This window comes from Canis aureus, chromosome 30 (genome assembly GCF_053574225.1).
Source record: "Canis aureus isolate CA01 chromosome 30, VMU_Caureus_v.1.0, whole genome shotgun sequence".
In the NCBI taxonomy this organism is placed as follows: Eukaryota; Metazoa; Chordata; class Mammalia; order Carnivora; family Canidae; genus Canis; species Canis aureus.
The window spans coordinates 43,905,741-43,927,798 of record NC_135640.1 but is presented as its reverse complement, the minus strand read 5'-3'; the positions used below and the strand labels follow the sequence as shown (position 1 = coordinate 43,927,798).

General features: G+C 54.4%; 1 protein-coding gene across 7 annotated transcripts in view; it reads right to left on the bottom strand.

The window, feature by feature from the left end:
- DIP2A (disco interacting protein 2 homolog A) overlaps window positions 1–13,089 on the bottom strand; it is a 92,296-nt gene extending 79,207 nt beyond the window's left edge. For 5 of the 7 annotated variants that reach the window (XM_077879495.1, XM_077879494.1, XM_077879496.1 and 2 more), the window contains exon 1: window positions 12,937–13,088. In XM_077879495.1, coding sequence (XP_077735621.1) covers window positions 12,937–13,027 — 91 coding nt within the window. In that variant the 5' untranslated portion in view covers window positions 13,028–13,088. Of the gene's footprint in view, window positions 1–12,936 lie in introns of all 7 variants that reach the window. The other 2 variants (XM_077879492.1, XM_077879498.1) reach the window with 1 other exon arrangement.
- Window positions 13,090–22,058: the final 8,969 nt, after the last annotated feature.

Below are 22,058 nucleotides of genomic sequence, written 5' to 3'. Positions count from 1 at the left end.
ATGTGTCTCAAGAGTCAAAGGAGGATACATTCAAAGAATTAAATGAAAGGGTTATTGTGGGATCTCTGGGTGGCGCAGCGGTTTGGCGCCTGCCTTTGGCCCAGGGCGCGATCCTGGAGACCCAGGATCGAATCCCACATTGGGCTCCCGGTGCATGGAGCCTGCTTCTCCCTCTGCCTATGTCTCTGTCTGTCTCTCTTTCTCTCTCTGTGACTATCATAAATAAATAAAAATTTTTTTAAAAAAAAAGGAAAGGGTTATTGTCATGACTGAATGGAGAGAGGATGTCAGGCAGTTCAGTGGGAACCAGTGGGAAATGGGAATTAGAAATGAAAACACGACAGTGGAGATGGGATGTCCCCTGGGAAGTCGTCATGGCAGAGTGAAGACGGGGAATAAAGGGTCTGCGAGAGTGAGTGCACTTCAAGGGAGATCGTCTAACCCAAAAGGGAGGGAAGAGCTAAGAAAAATACACAGAGGGGCACCCGGGGGCTCAACGGTGGAGCATCTGCCTTCAGCCCAGGGCGTGACCCTGAGTCCCAGAATTGAGTCCCGCATCGGGCTCCCCGCGGGAACGCTGCTTCTCCCTCTGCCTGTGTCTCTGCCTCTCTGTGTCTCTCATGAATAAATAATAAAATATATTTTTAAAAATTCACAAAGAGGTAATTAGAATAAAAAAGAAAACATCTTCTCTATGTATGCAGCAGGCCTTGAGGTGAGCAGACTCATATCCTGCAGCTGCTGTAACAAATTGCCACAAACTTGGTGGCTTAAAACAAGAACACTTCCTTACTCACAGTTCTGGAGGCTGGAACTCCAGAGTCCGTTTCACGGAGCCAGAGTCAGGGTGACCTCTGAGGCCTGCGGGGGCGAATCCGCTCCTGGACTCTGCCAGCATCCCCCAACCCGGGGCCACATCACTCCCAGGTCGGCTGTGCTGTCCCCCACCCCCTCCATTTGTGTGGGTCCACTCTCCCTCTGCCTCTGTCTTCTAAAGACACGCTGGATGGCACGTAAGTTCCACCCAAAGAACCCAGGCGACCCCTCTCCAGATCCTCAATCACATCTGCAAAACTGCTTTTCCCAAACATGGCAGTGTTCACAGGCTCAGAGGGATCACGACAGGATTCTGGCGGGACTTCCCGTATGGGCATTACAATGAGAGACCAGTAAGAACCACGTGTGGTCTTCAGAATGGCTATGCTCTCAGGAGGGAGAACCCGCACTTCCTGAGTCACTGTGGCAGGGCAAACATGTCTCGGTCAACAAAGCCAGGTGTACCCCAACGCTGTGGCTGCACCGATAACCTGAATGACCCTGACTGTGTGTTGGTCTAGCAGCGGCACCTCGACAGACAGGGTGACAGAGGAGCTGTGGCCAGAGCCGGCTGACCGGGACACTCATACCAAAGCTGCCCCAACCCACCTGCGTCCACTTAGTCCAAAACTGAGCCTGCTCTGAGGCCTCTACTTCCCACCAGCAGCCACCCTGTGAGCCTGACCCAGATGGAAGGTGCTCTCCATTCCTCTTTTCTGGAGTTCTTACCATGCTGGCTTGTGTGTGCATCGAGGCCTCAAAGCCTCCCCTGGGGAACCCTTCTCCACGTGGACTACGGGGGAAGCTAATATGACAAAATCCACCCTTCCAAAATCCTAATTTTTTGAAAAATCAGGTGGTAGGTACATGGGTGCATATACCATGATTCTCTCTACTTTTCTGTTATGTTTGAAATACTACAAATATTAGAAAAAAGATTAAACAAGAAGTAATCATCCACACCACAGCTTTGACTCTTAAAAGACTCTCAAGTTGAATTTTGCAGTTGGCCAGGCTGCACTTCCCAAGGATCAGAGTCCTCGGTCAGTGCAAATGTCGGCCTTCCATTCCCGGGTCCTCATGAGCTTGTCTAAATTATCCCATTTCACTGAAGTAAGACGCTGAACACACAAGGAGACACAGCAATGTCACAGAGAAGGGTAACAAGGCTCTTCCAGAAAGATACAGCCCATCGCGGACACCTGGGTGGCTCAGTTGGTTGGGCATCCAACTCCTGATTTTGGCTTGGATTGTGATCTCACTCTCTCTCTCAAATAGATAAATAAATAAAAGCTTTAAAAAATACAGCTCTTGGCCACCAACTTTGTATTACATACATATGTAATAGAAAACACACCTTTTAAAAATAGCAGCCAGGGGTGCCTGGCTGGCTTAGCCAGGGGAGAGTGGGGCTCCTGATCTTGGGGTGGTGCGTTCCAGCCCCATGTTGGGTGTAGACATTACTTTTTAAAATAGGGACACCTGGGTGGCTCAGCGGTTGAGCGTCTGCTCAGGTCGTGATCCCGGGATTTGGGATCGAGTCTCATGTGGGGCTCTTGTGAGGAGCCTGGTCTCTGCCTCTGCTTGTCTCTGCCTCTCTTTCTCTCCCTCTGTATCTCTCATGAATAAACAAATAAATCTTTAAAAAAATAAGACTCACTCTGACTGCTTTTTCAAGAAAGATTTTAAAATAAATAAAAATTAAAATAGTAGACACGTCATTCAAGAATGGTTTTAAACATTACTTGGTGAGATAAAGCCCACTAGGGTATGATTCTTATTGGACACTCATGATCAGAACTCAGAATACTCTTGCAACTGGAAGGAGAACCTAAACACCATCCACTCGGGTGCGGTTCCAGCCTCTCAGCTGCGCACCTCCTACCCTCCTATTCGGGCGAACTCTCCTGAGGAGCCAAATGGAGACTCTGCTCCGGCGGAAGCCCCTCGCCCCCAGACAACGTGCGTCCTTCTAAGGGAGTGGCATGTGGGCCCCGCAGAACCCCTGGAAACTACATCCCCTCCTCGCCACCACCTCTCACCACTAGCCCTCCCCGACTTGGTTCAAAGAACACCGTCCTTTTGTTATGACTCTGCCTTATTTCCTATCTTCCCTACCTAGGCAGGACGGGGCTTGCTCTTCTTATCCACCTTTCTGGCTTTCCAGAATCTAGACTGCTATGAATTTCTTTTTAATTTTTAAAATTTTTACTATTTCAGGGCACCGGGCTGGCTGAGTCAGAGGAGCCCAAGGCTGCTTGCTGATCCCCGGGTCCTGACTTTGAACCCTTGTTGGGGGCAGAGATTACTTAAATAAATAAAGTTTAAAAAGTAATAAATAAAATTTCTACCATTTCTATGAGATTTGGGAGACGAACTCATGTTTACCTGATGGTGGTCACGTCGACCTTGTGGTGAAGCCCGTTCTCCTGCCTCCCCTGCCCAGATGCCCACACTCCTCCTGCTGTGGCGCCCTTTCTCTGTCTTTCCTTCATGAGTCTGGTTCCCCATGATTTTGTCCTAGGACTTCATGATTTCCTCCCAAGGACTCCCGATCTCTACTCCTACACAAGCCTTTCTAGAAAGTACCAGTCATACATCTCCAAATGCCCCCGGACGCCCCACACTCCACAGGTAGAAAGCGCACACGTTCTTTCCGAGTTCCATGGGTTCTCTTTCAGACCATTCTCTCCGTTCCACGGCCCTCCATCCCTGCAACGTGCTCTGTAGCTCCTCTGCGTCCACCTTTGTGCTCCTCCAACCCGGCCTCCGCATGCGCCAGAAAACACGGCTCCAGACCAGAGAGAGGAGGCTGAGGACCCGAGCCGCCTCCGCCTCGGGGCGTCTCCGCACCAGCTCGCCTGCGCCCACCATTTGTCAGTAAGGAAGACCCGCTTCCAACAGAGCGCCTCAGGAGAGCCACCACCCCGGCCCTTTTTTTTTTTTTCCAGCCCTTTTTCAAACACAGAAAACCGGCCATCTGTTTTCAAGATCTCCTGGGTTCTGGGAAGCGCACACGTGCCACACTGCAATCGCCCCCGTTGTCCCCCCCGGCCAAGGGCAGGGTGGGGAGCTGTGCAGGGTATCCTCGGGGCAGGGCGCACGCGCGGGTCGTCCACATGCCCTTGCAGCCTGTCGCTGCGCTGGCACAACCTGTTAAAGCGTCTTTCTGTACTCAGAGTCCTGGCACCGACTCGGAGAAGCATTTCTGATTTGTCCCAGCGGTCGCTCTATCCGTTCCCACATAACTCAATACACCACGTTTATTTATTTACTGCCACAGTTTAAAATCAGTCCTGCTTATCTGGTGGGGAATGAGCCTTAACCTTCTTCTTCCCACTTGAAAAATGTCTCAACTCTTCTTGGCAGTTTAGTCTCTTACAAATCCTAGGGTCACGGGGGCACCTGGGTGGCTCAGTCGATAAAGCGTCCGCCGCCGGCTCAGGTCATGATGCCGCAGTCCGGGGATGCAGCCCCAGGTCATCGTCAGGCGGCTCCCTGGCCCCCGCCCCTCAGCCCCACACGCGTTCTCCCTCTCAAATAAGCAAATACAATTTCTAAAAAAACTCGAGGGTCAGACAACATCTACACATATTTCGGGACAACAGGCCTAGGTGACATTCAGCGTCCCTCCCCAGCCGACGACGCAGCCCGGCCCTCTCCGTCCCCCGGGGGTTCTCGGGAACTTGCGTGAATTTCCGCGGGACAACTGGCCCGTCTTAGGTTCAGCGGGACACTCCTGGCACCATACGGCTCTGCTATTGTGACGGGGGCTTCCGGCTGGTTCTTTCAGGGCAGCTCCTCCCGGCGTGGAGGCGCCCGATGCCCGGGATGCGCGCCCAGCCACGCGGCGGCTCGCTGGTTCCGGTCCTTCGCGGCTCCCGGGGACCTGCCGAGCAGGCGGACGGGCGCCCCCAGCTCTGTCTCCTCGTCGCCAGCTGTCACGGCAACAGGACTTTACGCGGCAAGATCTCTATTATATTTCTAATTTTGTGGGAGTATTTTAAAATTTTAAGACTGAAAATTATATTTTAATTAAGTAAAAGTCAATTATACTGACTTCAATTTCCTAAGCCCGCTAGCCATGCTCCAAGCGCCTCAGGGACGCGTGGGACGAGCGGCTGCCGGGCGGGGGTGACCTGCGCTCCCGAGGGCGGGCCTGGCTCGGCCCTCACGCCCCTCACTTGCCGAGGCCCGAGGCCCAAACTCCTCACCCCCCCCACCCCCCCCCCGCCGGGCCCAGCTCAAGGGCGGCGTGACACAGTGTCGTCTGCTCGGGCACATGGGCCTCGAACCACAGAAGCTACGTGGGCGCGGTCCCGCGGGCAGGAAGGCCTGGGGCTCCGTCCTCAGCTGCGTGGACCCCCCACGCACACCCCCGGCGGCTCGCGTGACAGGGACGCTGACCCCAGTGGCCAAGCACCACGTGACCTCCTGTGACCTTAACCCCCTCTAATGCAGTCCCGCGGGCATCGCGGGGACACAAGTCAGTCCACAACACCACGAGCACCTAATCATGAGGCTAGAACCCCTCATTTCTATACCCGTTATCTCAAAACGATGCTGATTTCGATGTTTCCGGAAACAGTGGCAGGGCCAAGCCAGGGGCACAAGCTGAGGAGCAGCAAAGCTGGAAAGGAGGCCCTGGTGAGCTGCCCCGCCACCGTCTGAGGTGCGGCCTCCGAGCCCCGGGAATCTGACGACGGAGGCCGTTCACGCCTGCGCGGAGGGCAGGGCCCCGCTGCACCAGCGCAAGTGACCCTGGCCAACAAACGGCACAGGCAGCTCCTCTTGGGTGTCGGATCCTTCACCGATGACACGGGTGTCTCCTCGCCGTGTGGTGCGTCATTTCCTAGCCCTTCGAACACACACGTGCACTATCGGAAACCTCAGATGAGCTTTTTAATAAAGATGGATCCACAGAGATCGTCAGTCTTACGCAGAAGCAAGCTCACTGCGAACAAAATGCGACGCGACAATCAGGCTCAGAGGCTCTACTGGGAACTGGCAGAGCCGAATAAGGAACTCAGGCCTCCCTGCCTCAGCCCTGCCTCAGCCACAACCCAGGACAGTGACCAAACACTGTGTGAATTCAGTTCTATTTTAAATAAATGTTGCATATCACGTCAGGTAAAAGAACACATGAAAAGATGAAATAAAAATGTGTTTTCAGGGGCGCCCGGGGGGCCCAGTGGTTGGGCGTCTGCCTTCGGCTCAGGGCGTGACCCCGGGGTCCTGGATCGAGTCCCACGTTGGGCTCCCTGCATGGAGCCTGCTTCTCCCTCTGCCTATGTCTCTGCCTCTCTCTCTCTCTCTCTCTCTGTCTCTCATGAATGAATAAATAAAATCCTTTAAAAAAAAAAAAAAGCCTAAAACATGCCAGGTGCTGAGGACATAAAGTGAACAGATCCCAACTGCCGCTTGAAGTGCTCCTCTGAGGTAGCCGAGCAAAGACAAGCAAACGGAGAAGTGCAGCGTGTGATGAGCTCTATAGCAGCGCTACCAGGGGGAGCACGGGGCTGCGGAGCAGCAGGCGCCGCACCGGAGGACGGGGTGCTTCTCAGAGGAAGGCGCAACTCCAAAGAGAAAGTGAAGTTTAAACAAAGGCAGGAATTCAGCAGTGCAGAATAGTTGGCAATGAACGGAATGAACAGTACGTGCAAAGTTTTAGGGTATTAGAACTGAGATCAGTATTGACACTCTTTTAAAAATGTATAGAGCAAAATTCTGTAAGGAAAAAAAAAGTTTGTGAAGAGACAATTGTGCTAGGATGATTCTCTATGAAAAGAAAAGAAATTCTAAACGGAATACTCCTGAATCATGTAAAGTGGGACATAGAAGCAATTAGTATAATTTTCAGAGACTTTAGAGCATATTTTATAAATGGAAATATCTGATTGTCTTTACAAATATAAACAGAAATCCTTATTATACCAACACAGCTAAAAAATGTTACAAAAAGTATAAAGAAATACACAAGGGCATTTGAATATTTCCTTAAAAGTTGTGTTAAGAGTTGCATGGACTAGCACTTCTCAAAGGTTCTGGACTCAGGACCCATTCACACACTTAAAAACTACTGAAAACCTCAAAGAGCTTATGTTTGTATGTGTTATATGAATCAACATTTCCATATTAGAAATTAAAATAGTGAAATTTTATAATTAACTTGAATTTGTTTATACCAAACCATGTTACATTAATATACTTTTAATAAAAAATAATAGATTTCCAAGGCCAAAAATATTCAGTGAGTGCAGGTATTGGTTTACTTTTATAAGTCTCTCTCTATCTTTTTAAAGATTTTGAGGACAGAGAGAGCATGAGACAGAGGGAGAAGCAGGCTCCCCGTCGATCGCAGGACCCTGAGATCACAACCTGGTCTGAAGGCAGACGCTCAACCCACTAAGCCCCCGGGTGTCCCTACAAGTCCCTTTAATACCTGGCTTCGTAGGAAACAGGAAGATTGGATTGACTGGATTGGATAGATTCTCTGACCGGCCTCAGCGCTCAACCTGTTGCGACATGCAGCTCGGCCTGAAGTCTGCAAGGCCAATGCAGCCTCACACAGACGTGCTGGCAAGGGTGGAGGGCTTCAGGGGCCTTTACGGATCGCCGTGCGCCCTCCTCAACGCCACGCCATCAAAACTAGGCCAGTGGTAGTTTCTCACAGAATAGTTGCAACGTGGAGTCTAAAACCTTCGAGGAACTTCTCGTACTGTTACATCACAACCTAATGGTCTATATTTTGATTGGATCTTTAATCTGTGCACAAATTTGTAATACAATACATTGATATTTAGAAAATACTGGTTCACGGGGTGCCCAGGTGGCTCAGGGGTTGAGTAGTGTCTGCCTCTGGCTCAGGGCGTGACCCCGGGGTCCCGGGATCAAGTCTCACGTGGGGCTCCCTGCGTGGAACCTGCTTCTCCCTCTGCCTGTGTCTCTGCCTCTCTCTCTGTCTCTCATGAATAAATAAATAAAATCTTTAAAATAATGGTTCACAGAATCATGTAGATCTTCTTAATGTTGACATATTTCATCATATAATTTCAAAAACTGACATTGTCACTGAGCTCATCAAGAAAAGTATTTAATAAGAAGCTGGAAAAAAAAAAAAAAGAAGCTGGCATGCTCAGATAAGTCGTATAAAATTTTAGTTTTTGTTCAAAAGCACGAATATTATCATTGGCCCTAAATTCTGACAGTTGTTTTCGCTCATTTATGTTCCAGAAAACGTCCACCAGACACCTAAGTCTCGGTAAACACGGTTTGTCCTACAACCATTTTTCAAGTAAACACGGCATTCTGCAACAGAAGTGGCTTGTCCTCTTCACACTCAAAATACACAAGTGCTGTTCCTCACAACAGGCCCTGCCCTCTCTGCGCGGCACTTTCCATTTTCTCATAGGGACTATTAAAAAGATGGGCATTCAAGGGTCGAGACCTAAGAAAATTGATTTTTATTGCTTCATCAAGCATCAAGGGAGGATACATTGAAGTGAAAGTGACGCCTGTTTTTGCTGCTCACTGGGGCCTGGCCTCGACTGGCGCAAAGGTGCCCGCACTGCTTCTGCACCATCGGTACAAACACAGAAAGCAGAGATGACATCTCAGTGTCATTATGAAAAGGTTTCCTTCACAGGCACCCAGAAAGGGTCTTTTATACTTTTATACCACCATTTAGGAGCCCCTGGCAGATCTCTCTGGAAGGACAGTCAGGAAACGGACACCAGAGAACACCTGGGAGGGGAGCAGGGCACCACACTCACACGCACACGCACTCACACTCGCTCACTCGCACTCACACGCACTCACTCTACCCTACATTTCCTTTGGACTGTGTCACTTCTCTGCCCCTGTATCTGCATCACTTTTTAATAAAACAGTGTGCAAAGGGGACCACTGGAGAAACAGAGCCAACCCTGACCGGAGAGCCAAAGCATCGGCCAGCACCCAGTGGGCACTCGGCAGTCGCAGAGCGCAGAGATATATGCAAATAACAAATACAAAAAACAGTAAGTGCCAAGAATTCCAAAAGCGGGAGCAAGTGTGATAAGAAAGTAGCCACGTCGGAGATGATCAGGGAAGGTTCAAACTAAGAAGGCACCTGGGCTGGGCTTTGAGGGACGAAAAGAATCTGGCCGGGAGAACTTTAATACGCCACAAAGTATTTAGGAAGCACCACCAGTGCTCAATGGTGTAAAGGCAAGGTCAGGCTCCCATTCTGAATACTAAGAATCATATCACAAATTACAGACATTAAAGACATTTAACGAGGAAAAGAGCTTGTCAAGAAGTCCCTTCCTCTACACCCACAGAGCTTTTCCCCTTTTTGTTTGCCCGCATCCAGGCTAAGGCCCTGTTAACAGAACGCGTAAAACCAGAAACAGACTGAAGGTAAAGCTTTGAAACAGACCTATTAACGGGAATAAAGAAACAGGAGTGGAACAAATGTAGTCGACTGTGTAGGAATTTCCTTTCTAAAGCACGCAGGCCACTCAGACAAAGCAGCACTTTACACCACCATCCAGGTTTTGTTTTGTTTTGTTTTTTAAGATTTTATTCATTTATTCATGAGAGACACACACAGAAAGGCAGAGACCCAGGCAGAGGGACAAGCAGGCTCCCTGCAGGGATCTGGATGCGGGACTCGATCCCGGGACCCCAGGGTCACGCCGTGAGCCCAAGGTAGCCGCTCAACCGCTGAGCCACCCAGGCATCCCACCAACCAGGTTTTTAAGGCAGTTCAGCATAAATAACCCCAAGATACTGTACAAAATGAGTTGTGAGGTATTTAGAAGGTAATCTGACACTATAATAGGCAAAGCACCAATGTTTGGGAATTGATTCTTTTTTAAAGTCAAAGTTACACTTCTAATAGCGTCACTTTCACCCATGGACATCCTCACAGGTTTTGAGGAGCCACGTGTGTGTTTGTGTAGGGTAGGTCGGGGGGGGGCTGGGAGGTGTCTAAGGGGTGAGGAGTTTGTAGCTCCACCTTTCATCTTCATCTTAATTTGAAGGAGATCCCAAAAAGGGTGCAACAGCCTGGAAAGTTAGGGGGAGACCGCAGTGCTGCCTTATTTCCCTCCTGGGAATCTATACCCTAAAGCCAGCAAGTGGCCCTACAGGAAAGCACCCTTGCGTTCTGAGACCCGAAGCCCCTGAGGGCTGACCCCGATTACAGTGGCTAATGCCGACAACCCAGGGAGGGTGCGAGACCGAGGCCACACGGGAGTGAACAAAGGCAGGGCCACACTTTCAACTAGTCCCTACTGGTGTACAGGCCCAAGGAAGCTGTGCAGGATTTTCCAGATTATCCAGGTTTCTACCCCCACCAGCCTCCATGCGGCAGCGCCGTGTCTGGCGGGCTCCGCTCTCCCGTAGCCTGCCCGGCTCCGCGTCACCTGGACGGTGCGCACCATTCTCTTCCAGACAAACCTGAGCCTGCTCGACAGGACTTTATTCTGATCAGAGGTCTACCGCTCCCTTGTGTGATGGGGGAGGGGAGGCGCACTTCCTACTTCTACTTGATCCAAGTTTTAAACGTTGACAACAAAATGAATTTTGGTTGCTGTGGGACTGTGCTTCACAATGGGGCGCTCGGGGGCTCGGGGGTGGAGCATCTCCCTTTGACCTGGGGCGTGACCCTGGAATCCGGGATGAGTCCCACGTCAGGGTCCCTGCAGGGAGCCCGCTTCTCCCTCTGCCTGGGTCTCTGCCTCTCTCTCTGTGTCTCAGGAATACATAAATAAAATCTTTTTTTTTTTTTAAAGATTGTATTTATTTATTCATGAGAGATACAGAAAGAGAGAAGCAGAGACCCAGGCAGAGGGAGAAGCAGGCTCCCTGCAGGGAGCCTGACGTGGGACTCGATCCGGAGACTCCAGGATCAGGCCCTGGGCCGAAGGCAGGCGCTAAACCACTGAGCCACCCAGGGATCCCCCATAAATAAAATCTTAAAAAAAAAAAAAAAAAGGACTGTGCTTCACTAACGACACCCCGTTCATCATACAAATAAGGCACCTCCCGGGGTCTGGGCACGATCATGTGCTCCGCCGCAATCTCTCCGACGGCTATGGGATGCCCACAGGCTGCTGTGCACCTTCCACAGTTGACCTCACCCAAGCTTGGGAGGCCGGGGGCGCGGACCGGCTGCCAGCCGCTGTCCCTACCGTGGGGTATCTCCACGCCCACCGGGGAGGCCCTGCGTCCACATCACAAGGTTCCTCGCAAAGGTGCGGGAACACCTGGGGGCAGGGCCGCGCAGGACTGGGCCCCGTAATCACTGACCTATTTGGGCCAAAAGAAAGGTGTCAGGCGAGTCTAGAAGCTGGGACCGAGGCCAGGGCTCCCGCCTCCCTGGCGCGCTGCACCCTGCGCTGTCAACGCTCAGTCTACACCCTCCAGGCTGAAGCCACCTTCCAGCGCCCGCGGCCGCCCCTTACTCATCGAGGTGGCTGCGCACTCGGCCGAAGTGGGGACGGCACCCACGGAGTCCACGGATGAGATTTTTTTCGCTGAAGTAACATGAATTACAAGGTTCTTTCAGGAAGGGGTCCAATCTCATCTGTCAGCTCCTAGAAAGCCCTCGAACATACAACCATGAACCACAAATTGAGAGAATAACAAAAACAGGGGCAGAAATTAGGAGCACTCTGCGGAAGGTACCTGCTGTGTGAAGCCTGCAGCCCGGGGCCCTCCCCTGAAGCCCGTTCTCGAGAGCATCTCATCGCAAAGAATGCTCAAGTCCACCCCCTTCTCGCGCTTCTATTAAAGAACACGTGCCACAGACCCAAACAATTTCAATGTTCAATTCAGAGCAGGTACCCGTGCGCCCACTGCCCCGAGCGTGGGGACATTACCGGGGCGCCCATGCACGCGCTCACCGACGTGGTAATAACTGGGCTATGAAACCATCGAATCTAAAAACTGAAAATCCATTTTGGTTTCAAGACCAGACTCAAACATTGAGCCACGTTTCCTCAAAGGCCCCCGCTGCCCCACGCGGGGCAAGAGCTCGCTCCGAGCGCGGATCCAAACAGAACATCAGGATGCAAGCCCGGGAGAGAGGATTCCAGAGGAAGCCGCCTGCCGCTGAAGTGCAATCACTCCCGTCTCTCTTTAACAAGCAACCATTCATTCAGCTTTTCTTTTTTTTTAATTTTTTAAAATTCCGGAAATGGGGCAACAACCTCGTTCTAAGCGTTCAGGGCTCCGCAGGTGTTCCTTTAGACCGCGCGGCCGAGAGGCAGGTGCCGGGTGCTGGGCGCCCGGCCCTGGGACGCGCCCCAGGAAGCAGGCCCCGCTTGGAGCTCCCAGAGGCGCCCCTTCTCACCCAGACTCACGAGCTGGAGGCCAAGCCACCCCGGAACCGCAGGGCACTGGCGCTGGGGGGGGGCCATGTCCAGATCTCTGGGGAGGGCTGGGGTCCCAGGTGAGGGTCGGGGTCCAGGGTCAGGGTCTGGGTCGGGGTTGAGGTCCGGGGTCGGGGTCCTGGGGTCAGGGTTGAGGTCGGGATCCCAGGGTTGGGGTCTGGCGTCAGGGTCGGGTCTGGGGTCAGGACCCGGGGTCAGGGTTTGGGGTCTTGGGGTTGGGATCTCGGGGTCAGGTCAGGATCCTGTGGTCGGGGTCCGGGGTTAGGGTTGGGGTTGAGTCTGGGTCTAGGGTCCGGGTCTGAGGTCAGGACCCTGGGTCTGGGCCTGGGGTCGGGGTCAGGGTCAGGTCAGGATCCCGGGTCCGGGTCCCTGGTGAGGGTTGGGTCAGGGTCGGGGGTCCTGGGTCCTGGGGTGGGGGTTGGGGTTGGGGTCAGGGTGAGGTCGGGATCCCGGGTCTGGGTCCCTGGTCCAGGTCAGGGTCGGGGTCAGGACTCTGGGTATGGGTCTGGGGTTGGGGTCAGGGTTGGGTCAGGACCCTGGGTTGGGGTCCGGGTCCAGGTCCAGGGGTCAGGGTCCGGGTCCAGGGGTCGGGTCAGGTCAGATCAGGATCCCGGGGTCGGGGTCCAGGGTTAGGGTCAGGGTCGGGGTCGGGGTCAGGCCCCCGGGGCGGGGGCGGGGCGGGGTCAGGGTCGGGTCAGCCCCCGGGTCCCGGGTCGGGGCGGGGTCGGCGCGCGCTCACCCTCCGACAGCTCCAGCTCCAGCTCGGCCAGGCTCTCCCGCACCTCGGGGGGCAGCGGCACCGCCTCCAGCGCACACCCGCGGGCGGCCATGGCCTCGGGCGGCGCCCCGCGGACGACCAGGCCGGATGGCGCCGGAGGCCCCGGGCGCGGCCCCTCGCGGCCCTCAGCCCGACCCGGCAGGGCCCCGCGGAGCCGAGGCGGCGTGTGGGGCGCGGCCACGAGCACGGGCGCGAGCACGAGGCCGCCCCGCCGCCACCCCGCGCGCCCCCGAGCGCCCGGCAGGCCCGACGCGGAGCGCGCGTGCGCGGGGCGGGGCGGGGCGGGGCGCGGCGGGGCGCGGCGGGGCGGGGCGGGGCGGGAGGGCAGTGCGCGTGCGCGGGCCGGGGGCGGGGCTCGGGGCGGCGGCCCGCCCAGCAACAGCGAGGCTCGCGCCCATTGGCTCCGAGGCCGCGGGGCGGGGCCGGCCGGGGAGGCGGGCGGGCGGGCGGGCGCGCGGCGGGGCTGCGGCCTCGGTCCCAGGCTTTCAGCTTATTTCTCCTGTTTTTAAGATTTTATGTATTCGTCGGCGAGAGCCGCAGGGACGGGCGGAGGCCAGGCCGGGCAGGAGCAGGCGCCCCGCGGGGACCCCGCCCAGGTCCTCCCGGGTCAGCTCGCTCCCGCCCGCGGCCTGACCTCCGCCTGACCTCGGCCTGACCTCCGCCTGACCGCGGCCTGACCTCGGGAGGGGGCGCCCGGGGCAGGTGCACCTGCAGGCCGCAGGGACCCCCGGGGTCGCGCCCCTCCCGGCCCGGCCCGGCTGCGGGCACCTGCTGCAGGTGAGCAGCCGGGCGGCCGGTGCAAGCCTTCGCGGGGCAGTAGCTTCGATGAGGCGCAGCGGATGGGCCGCTCCTCCTTGAACCGTTGATGACCTTGAGGAAAAACGAGGGGCCCCCCTGGGGCTCAGTCAGCTAAGCCTCCAGCTCGGACCTCGGGGTCACGAGTTCAAGCCCTGCCTTGGGCTCCAGGGTGGACGTGGAACCTACTTTATTCATTTTTTTTTTTAAGAAAAACAACAGAGAGTTGGTGGCTCACAACAACTGAAAGGCATGGAGTCTCTTTGGTTGCATATAAAGAAACAATCTGGGCAGCCCTGGTGGTTTAGCGCCTGCCTTCAGCCCAGGGCGTGACCCCGGGGTCCTGGGATCGAGTCCCACATTGGGCTCCTCACATGCAGCCTGCTTCTCCCTCAGCCTGTGTCTCTGCCTCTCTCTCTGTGTCTCTCATGAATAAATAAATAAATAATCTTAAAAAAAAACCATCTCCCACATTGAGACACATAAAGTCAAGGGCCAGGCCCAGGGACTAACTCCTCAAAGACCGTAAGCATCCAACCGAGGCAGCTCGGTCATGCTAAGTCTGGGACCCTGGTCGGGGAAAGCTGGGGCCAGGACACACGGGTTGGAGGGATTTGCTACCTGGCTGGCTACCTTCAGAGGTTTTGCCTCCCCAGCCTACCGCGAGCCTCACCTCTCCCTCGTTACCTAGCACTGCTTCCTCGCACCCGCTGGACACTAAGCATATAATCACAGGTATTTTCGGGGGATAATTTGGCTGGAAACATGAGATTGAAAGGGAACTCTAAAGGACAAACAGTATATGTTTTCATTCATTTGGGGAATATAAATAATAGTGAAAGGGAATATAAGGGAAGGGAGAAGAAATGTGTGAGAAATATCAGAAATGGAGACAGAACATAAAGACTCCTAACTCTGGGAAATGAACTGGGGGTGTTGGAAGGGGAGGAGGGCGGGGGGTGGGGGTGACCGGGTGACGGGCACTGAGGGGGGCACTTGACGGGATGAGCACTGGGTGTTATTCTGTATGTTGGTAAATTGAACACCAATAAAAAATATTTTATTAAAAAAAAAAAAGATGGGATCCCTGGGTGGCGCAGTGGTTTAGCCCAGGGCGCGATCCTGGAGACCCGAGATCGAATCCCACGTCAGGCTCCTGGTGCATGGAGCCTGCTTCTCCCTCTGCCTATGTCTCTGCCTCTCTCTCTCTCTCTCTCTCTCTCTGTGACTATCATAAATAAATAAATAAATAAATAAATAAATAAATAAATAAATAAAAGAAAGGGAACTCTAGCTCCTCCCCCTCACGGGAACTGTGTGTTGTACTAGTTTGCTTGGGCTGCACTAACAGAGCATCACAAACAGGATGGTTTACCAGGAATTTATTGTCTCTGGAGGCTAGAAGTCAGAACAAGATGATAGCAGGGGGGCACCCGGCTGGCTCAGAAGAGCATGAGATTCTTCATCCAGGGCTCATGAGCTAGAGCCCCAGATTGGGAGTAAAAGTTACTAAAAAAAAATACAGTTAAAAAAAAAAAAAGATGACCCTCAGAAGGGTCTGAGATGTCATTTGTCTCTCCCAGCTTGTCGCAGTTTGCTGGCAGTGTTTGGTGTCCTTGGCTTGGAGGGGCGTCACGTCAGCCTTCAGACCCACATGGCTTTTTCCCTACGTGCGTCTGTTCCTGTGTTCAAATTTCCCCTACTTATCAGGACACCAGTCATATTGAATTAGAACCCAACCCTGATGAATTCATCTGACCTTGGTCATCTGCAAAGACCCTATTTCCAAATAAGGTCACATTCACAGGTACTTGGGCTTAGTACTTCAACATCTTTTCTGGGATAGAATTCAATCCACTGGGCAGCCTGGGTGGCTCAGCAGTTTAGCACCGCTTTAGGCCCGGGGTGTGATCCCAGAGATCTGGGATTGAGTCCCATGTCGGGCTCCCTGTATGGAGCCTGCTTCTCCCCCTGCCTGTGTCTCTGCCTCTCTCTCTGCGTCTCATGAATAAATAAATAAAATCCTAAAAAAAGAATTCAACCCGTTAACAAGCTGTTGGGACCCAGCCAGCAAGTACTGCCAGGAACTGGGACGATTTGTGTGGGCCTGGATCATGAATGAGTGGTGGCGCCAACATCGTTAATTCATGAGCATGACTCTTGAAGAAATCAGATGGGAGCTGCAATGTAAAATTCAGCAGAAGACAAACGTAATGATCCCGAGGGGCACCTGCACCCCAGTGTTCACAGCAGCCGTGTCCACAGGGGCCACACTGTGGGAGGAGCTCAGACGTCCATCGACAGATGATGGAGGAAGGAGACGCGGTCTATACACACCAGGACACCACTCAGCCGTCAGCGAGGACGAAATCTTGCCATTTACAACAACACAGATGAGCGAGAGGGCATTACGCTCCTGAAATAAGCTACTTGGAGAAAGGCAACTACCCATGGTTTCCCTCAGATGTGGAATTGAAGAGACAAAACAGGATCACAGGGGAAGGGAGGGAAGAATAAAACGATGAAGTCAGAGAGGGAGACAAACCCTGAGAGACTTCTGACTCCAGGAGACCAACTGAGGGTCACTGCAGGGAGGAGGTGGGGGACGGGGTCACGGGGGATGGGCGTCGAGGAGGGCACGTGGCGTCGTGAGCACCGGGCGTTCTACTCAACTGCTGAGTCACTGACCTCTGCCTCTGAGGCTAGTAATACACTATATGCTAATTGAATTTGAATAAATGTTTTAAAATAATAAAATTGAGCAGAAGACTTTCCTGGCTTATATGCAATCTTGTAGGACATGGCGTTTACACCTACGCGAAGACGGGGTGTGAACCTGCCTAAGGGAGGGCTGCTAGCTTGATGGCGGATCTAGGGTTGCGTAACAAATCACCACACTCTCGGTGGCGCAAATCAGAATCGTCCCTCTCGGTTACTCATTTTCTCACACGTCTGACAGTTGCTGTGGGCCCCAGATTGTGGAACGTGTGGAACAGAGTTTGGCCTGAAGGGTCTGCTGACGACTGCATGGTCCCATCCCATCAATAACAACATACTGTTCGGCCAGATGAGCGCGAGGCGAAGATGCTGGAGACCCTGGTAAGACACAGGTACTACAGGAAGGAAATCCCAAACCCTGTGAAAATTCGGGGCCTGCTACCTCCATAATATTGTGAGGGATCCCGTGGTGGCCCAGGGCATCCTTTCCAGAAGTAAAAGACGATTATTGCATCTTCCTCCTCAACAATTAGGAAGCAAGACACTGTTGGACCTCTTCAGGTTCTGGAAGCAGCACGTTCCACACCTAGGAATCCAGCTCGGACTCTAATACGGAATGATTTGGAAAACCGTCAGCTTTGAGAAGAGCCCAGAGTCCTGATGCCTGTGTACCTGGGCCGTACCATGGTGCTCCTGCTAGAGCAGCCCGGGGGTGGGGGGGGCAGGTAGTGAACAGAGGCCGTGATAGGTCTAGGCTGTGATGCAAGTGGCTCCGCCACCTGAGTCCTATGGTCTAGCAGGTGGCATCGGTGGTTACCGGAGTGAGGAACAACGCAGTGTGAAGTTTCTGGCATGTCCAAGTAGGAGACTCACAACTCAGGACCATGAGCTTCTGGCACACCAGTTAGAGCAGAAAATTTATATGCCTTTTGGGGAAAAAAATATCCTGGTTTGCTGCCGTGCTTCGATAGAGAGGGAACACTGGACCTTGGGACACTCAGATCACCATGCAGCCAAAATAGCCCATTACAAGATGGGCTGTCAGAGTCTCCGGGTCAGCTGGGCCCGGCAACAGCCCGTCATAAGATGGAAACAGGACTCAGCAGGAGAGGGGACGCCCTGGGGACTCAGCGGTACAGCACCGCCTTCCGCCCAGGGCGTGATCCAGGGGTCCTGGGATCGAGTCCCACGTCGGGCTCCCTGCAGGGAGCCTGCTTCTCCCTCTGCCTGTGTCTCTGCCTCTCTCTCTCTGTGTGTCTCTCACGAATAAATAAATAAAATCTTTAAAAAAAAATGGAAAGATAGCATGTAAGACAGTGGTAAGGGTATATCCTCCCAAGAGGCAAAGCTCCCATTCTTTTTTTATGTAACAAGCAAACCAAGGTGAGAATATATACGGACCCTAGGCAGCGTCGGATGACCTGGGTGACTGGCTAGGGCTAGGAACAAAAATAATTAGAGGCTGGGGACAAGGAGATCTGGGATGAGGCGTGGGGGCAGGCCTATGGGAATAGGCGCCAAGGGGGACGGTCTTTGTATAAAATGCTGATGCCCAGAGACCCTCTGCGGGAGTATTAAACAGGAGACACAATGCCAGTCACCTGGACAGCGGCTGTCATTGGCAACCCTAGTATTGGCACAACGGGCAGAAGGACTGCACGGCCAGAGCGTGAGAGTGGAGGCCACGCCGGGCCCAGCCGTGTGAGTCTTCTGGCTGAAGCTGATCCGGCCATGAGCTGCCACTCGGTGTCTAACCTGCCAGCCCAGGACGGATGCTGAGCTCCCACCGTGGCTCCTCACAGCGAGAAGCTCCTGCGACCAACTCTACCGTGTTGGAGCTCTTCCAGCCTGGAAGCGCCAGGCGTCATTTTCACGGGAACACACTCACAGTCTATATATAAATTTGGCCTTCGTGCCCACAGATACCAGCCGGCAGGGCCTTACGGAGTATCTGCTCCCCTGGCGCCGTGGAATCCACGGCATCTGCTGCCCGCCAGAGCACCGGGCCAGCCAGCCCAAGCCAAAGCTGACGCGCCAAAGTAGGAATTGATACCTGCGAAGACAGGGGCCACGAAGACCTTAATATGGCGCGGTGTTCCCAACAGGAAGGACACAGGAGCTGAAATCCAAGGGGCGCAAACACGAGTGGTCCCACTTAGCGCTGCCCCCAGAGATCCACTCGGGAAGTTTCTGCTTCCTGTCTTCCCGAGTCCAGGCTGCAGGGTAGAGGTCCTGCCTCGCAAAAAGGACACTCACCAGGGAACACAGCAAGTGTCCACTGGATTACGAACTACGGAGGTCTGGGAACCGTGGGTCCTGGCATCCGGGAACCAGCAGGCAAGGGGAGGAGTCGTTGTCTTGAAAGGGGAGAAGGTAGGCGTGCTATCATGCTAATTACACAACGGGGAGGTCTGGGGGACCCAGGTGATCCGTGTTGGTGTCCTGGTACTGCTCCCGCGATTGAGAAACTAAAGAATTAAAACACTGGGATCCCTGGGTGGCGCAGCGGTTTGGCGCCTGCCTTTGGCCCAGGGCGCGATCCTGGAGACCCGGGATCGAATCCCACATCGGGCTCCCGGTGCATGGAGCCTGCTTCTCCCTCTGCCTGTGTCTCTCTGCCTCTCTCTCTCTCTCTCTGTGACTATCATAAATAAATAAAAATTAAAAAAAAAAAAAGAATTAAAACACTAACTTAGAAACACCTACATTAAAAATAAATAAATAAATAAAATAAATAAAAACACCTACATTTCCTGTAGCAGTAGCTACGGAAACCAAGATATGGACGCAGCCCACGTGCCCATCGACGGCTGGCTGGCTGAGGAGGGGGGGTAAATGGGGTAAATGTACACAATGGACTATTACTCAGCCGCCAGAAAGAATGGAATCTTGCCATTCGCCGCGGGGGGACGTGGAGGGAGCTAGAGGGTATCGTGCTGCGTGACATGAGCCAGAGAGAATCTAAGAAACAAAGCAAACAACAAAGAGAAACAGACTCATAAATACAAAGAACTGGTGGCTGCAGGGGGGTGGGTGAAGTAGATAAAGGGGATGAAGAGGCAGAAACTCCCAGTTATTAAGTAAATGAGTCACGGGGATGCGAAGCGCCGCCTGGGGAGCACAGTCGATAACGCCCAAGTGACGAGTGTAACACGTGGTGGCCACACCGATGACGGTGATAACGTAGAAAAGCCTCGATGTCGCACGCCTGAAACGGATGGAACATTGCACGTCAGCTACGCTTCAATTGGAAGCACAGATACGGGCTGCACGTGGCTGCTTGGGTCCGTGGAGCCCTGACTCTCGGTCTCGGGGTTGTGAGTTCAAGCCTCGTGTGGAGTGTAGAGATGACCTAAAAATAAAATCTTTAAAATAAATGAATGAATAAAAAGGTGCCTGGTTGGCGCAGTGGGTGAAGTGTGATTCTTGATCCTTGTGTTCAAGCCCCACGTTGGGCGTGGAGCCTACTTAATAACAAAAAGTAAAAAACAAATATGAAACTATAAAGTAAATTTAAAAAAAACTAATAACAATGCGTTAGAAATAAAAGCATAAGTTAAGAACACTTTGTTCCATCAAAAAGTAAAAAGTAGGGGCCCCTGGTTGGCCCAGGCAGTAACACATGCAACTCCTGATCTCGCTCCTGTAAGTTCAAGCGCCAGGTTGGGCACGGAGATCATCTAAAAATTTTTTTTAATTAAATAAGACATAAAAAAACACGTTAGAAAATGAAAGGGAACCTGGGGGTTCAACTAGCACACGTGACGGAAGGCTCTGCCTGTGGACCCGCAGGAGCCGGCAGCCTGGCGGGAGGACGGTCCTCGGGGCCACTGCTCTCGGGCCAAGGCCACGGGCTGCCCTTGATGGGATGCGCCTGCGGACTCACAACCTGGCCCCGTGCACCACGGGTCACGGGGTGGGGGGACGAGGCGGGCGCTCCCCGTCGGTGGGGGGCTTCCTCCGAGGCCCGTCCTGGGCAGCCCAAGACCAGCAGGACTCCACACCCACCCTCCGGTTAGAAGTTCCTATAGAAGCCTTCACTGGATTCAGCACCTGCACGATCCAGATGGATCCACGTGGCTACGCGTCCTCGGAACAGTCCCCACAGTGGGAACACAGGGCGGAGCACACTTTCCAAGGACCAAGGACGGGCAGGGAGTGAGCAGCCTCCAACTGATTGCCCAGGTCGGCTCGGGGCCAGCCCAGGGCCGGGCATTGACCCCGACGACCTCCTCCAGCGAGGGCGGGCCAGTCTCTCCGGGTTTGTCTCCCTCTCTGATTCGTCCTGTTTCACTTTCCCTCCTTCCCGTGACCCTCTGGGCTGTTTCCTCTAGTCCCCGTATGAGGGAGGCCGTGCGATCATGTCTCTCCCTGGCCGACTCGCCCCCCTCAGCATCACGCCCTCGGCTCCCCCCACGTCGGTGTAAATGGCGAGATCCCCCCCCTCTGGCGGCGAGTGACACCCGGGGTGCGCAGGGACCACGTCTCCTCCCTCCAGCATCTGTCCGTGGACGTCGAGGCTCCTCCCGCAGCGCGGCCCCCGTGGACACGGCCCCTGGGAACGCGGGGGTGCAGGTGCCCCTGCAGCTCACCGCCTCTGGGCTGCGGGGTCGGTACCCAGCAGTGCAATTGCCAGGTCGGAGGGCAGCTCTGTGTCCGGCTCCCCGAGGCCACCCACCCCGTCCCCACGGTGGCCGCCCGCCTGCGTTCCCACCAGCCGCAGAGAAGCTCCCCTTTCTCCACATCCTCCCTTCACCTGTCGCCTCCCGACGGTGGCCGTCCTGACGGGCATGCAGGGGTCGGGGGGGGTCCCACGTGGTGCTGGTGTGTCTCCCTGACGCGGCTCCTTATTCTAAACGGTTCCGTGCCCAACACCTAAGAAAGCAGGACTGTCACCTGCCAGCTCGCCCCAGAGCCACAGTGAACAACTCCCTTATGCGCAGCCTCAGGGTCACCCCGGGGACCCCAGCACCACCGCAGGCCGCTCGCCCGTTGGGCCGCGTCTCCTCCAGGGAACAGGCCCCCCGGCTGTGCGGTCGCTGTGAGGGCAGGAGGCGCACCCCTCAGGCAGCATCCCCGCCGTCGCCTCCCTCATGCAGCCGTGCGCGTGTCGGAGGCGAGAGGGAAACCTGTCATGGAAACGCGCGGTCACCCAGAAAGAGCCGTGCTGTGGCAACACCCACGCCAGCAGGACCCCTGGGCGGCTCCACGGTGGAGCCCCTCCCTTCGGCCCAGGGCGTGACCCACGGTCCCGGGGACCGAGTCCCGCGTCGGGCTCCCCGCGTGGAGCCTGCTCCTCCCCCTGCCTGCGTCTCCCTCTCTGGGCCTCTCAGGAGTAAAACCACCCCAGAGGCAGCGGAACACGTGCACGTGCAAGGTCCCACCACGGGAAACGGGCGGAAAGCAGGGAAGGCCACGCGGGCAGGCGGTCGTCTCTCTGTGCCGGGCGAGGAGCTCGTGGCGATCCACCAAAAGCTGACGCACACTTCAACAAATTCTAAGTCAAGGTTTTGGGTTTTCACCAATTACAAAGCAAATTGGATAAAATGAAAAAAACAACACAAGGGCCG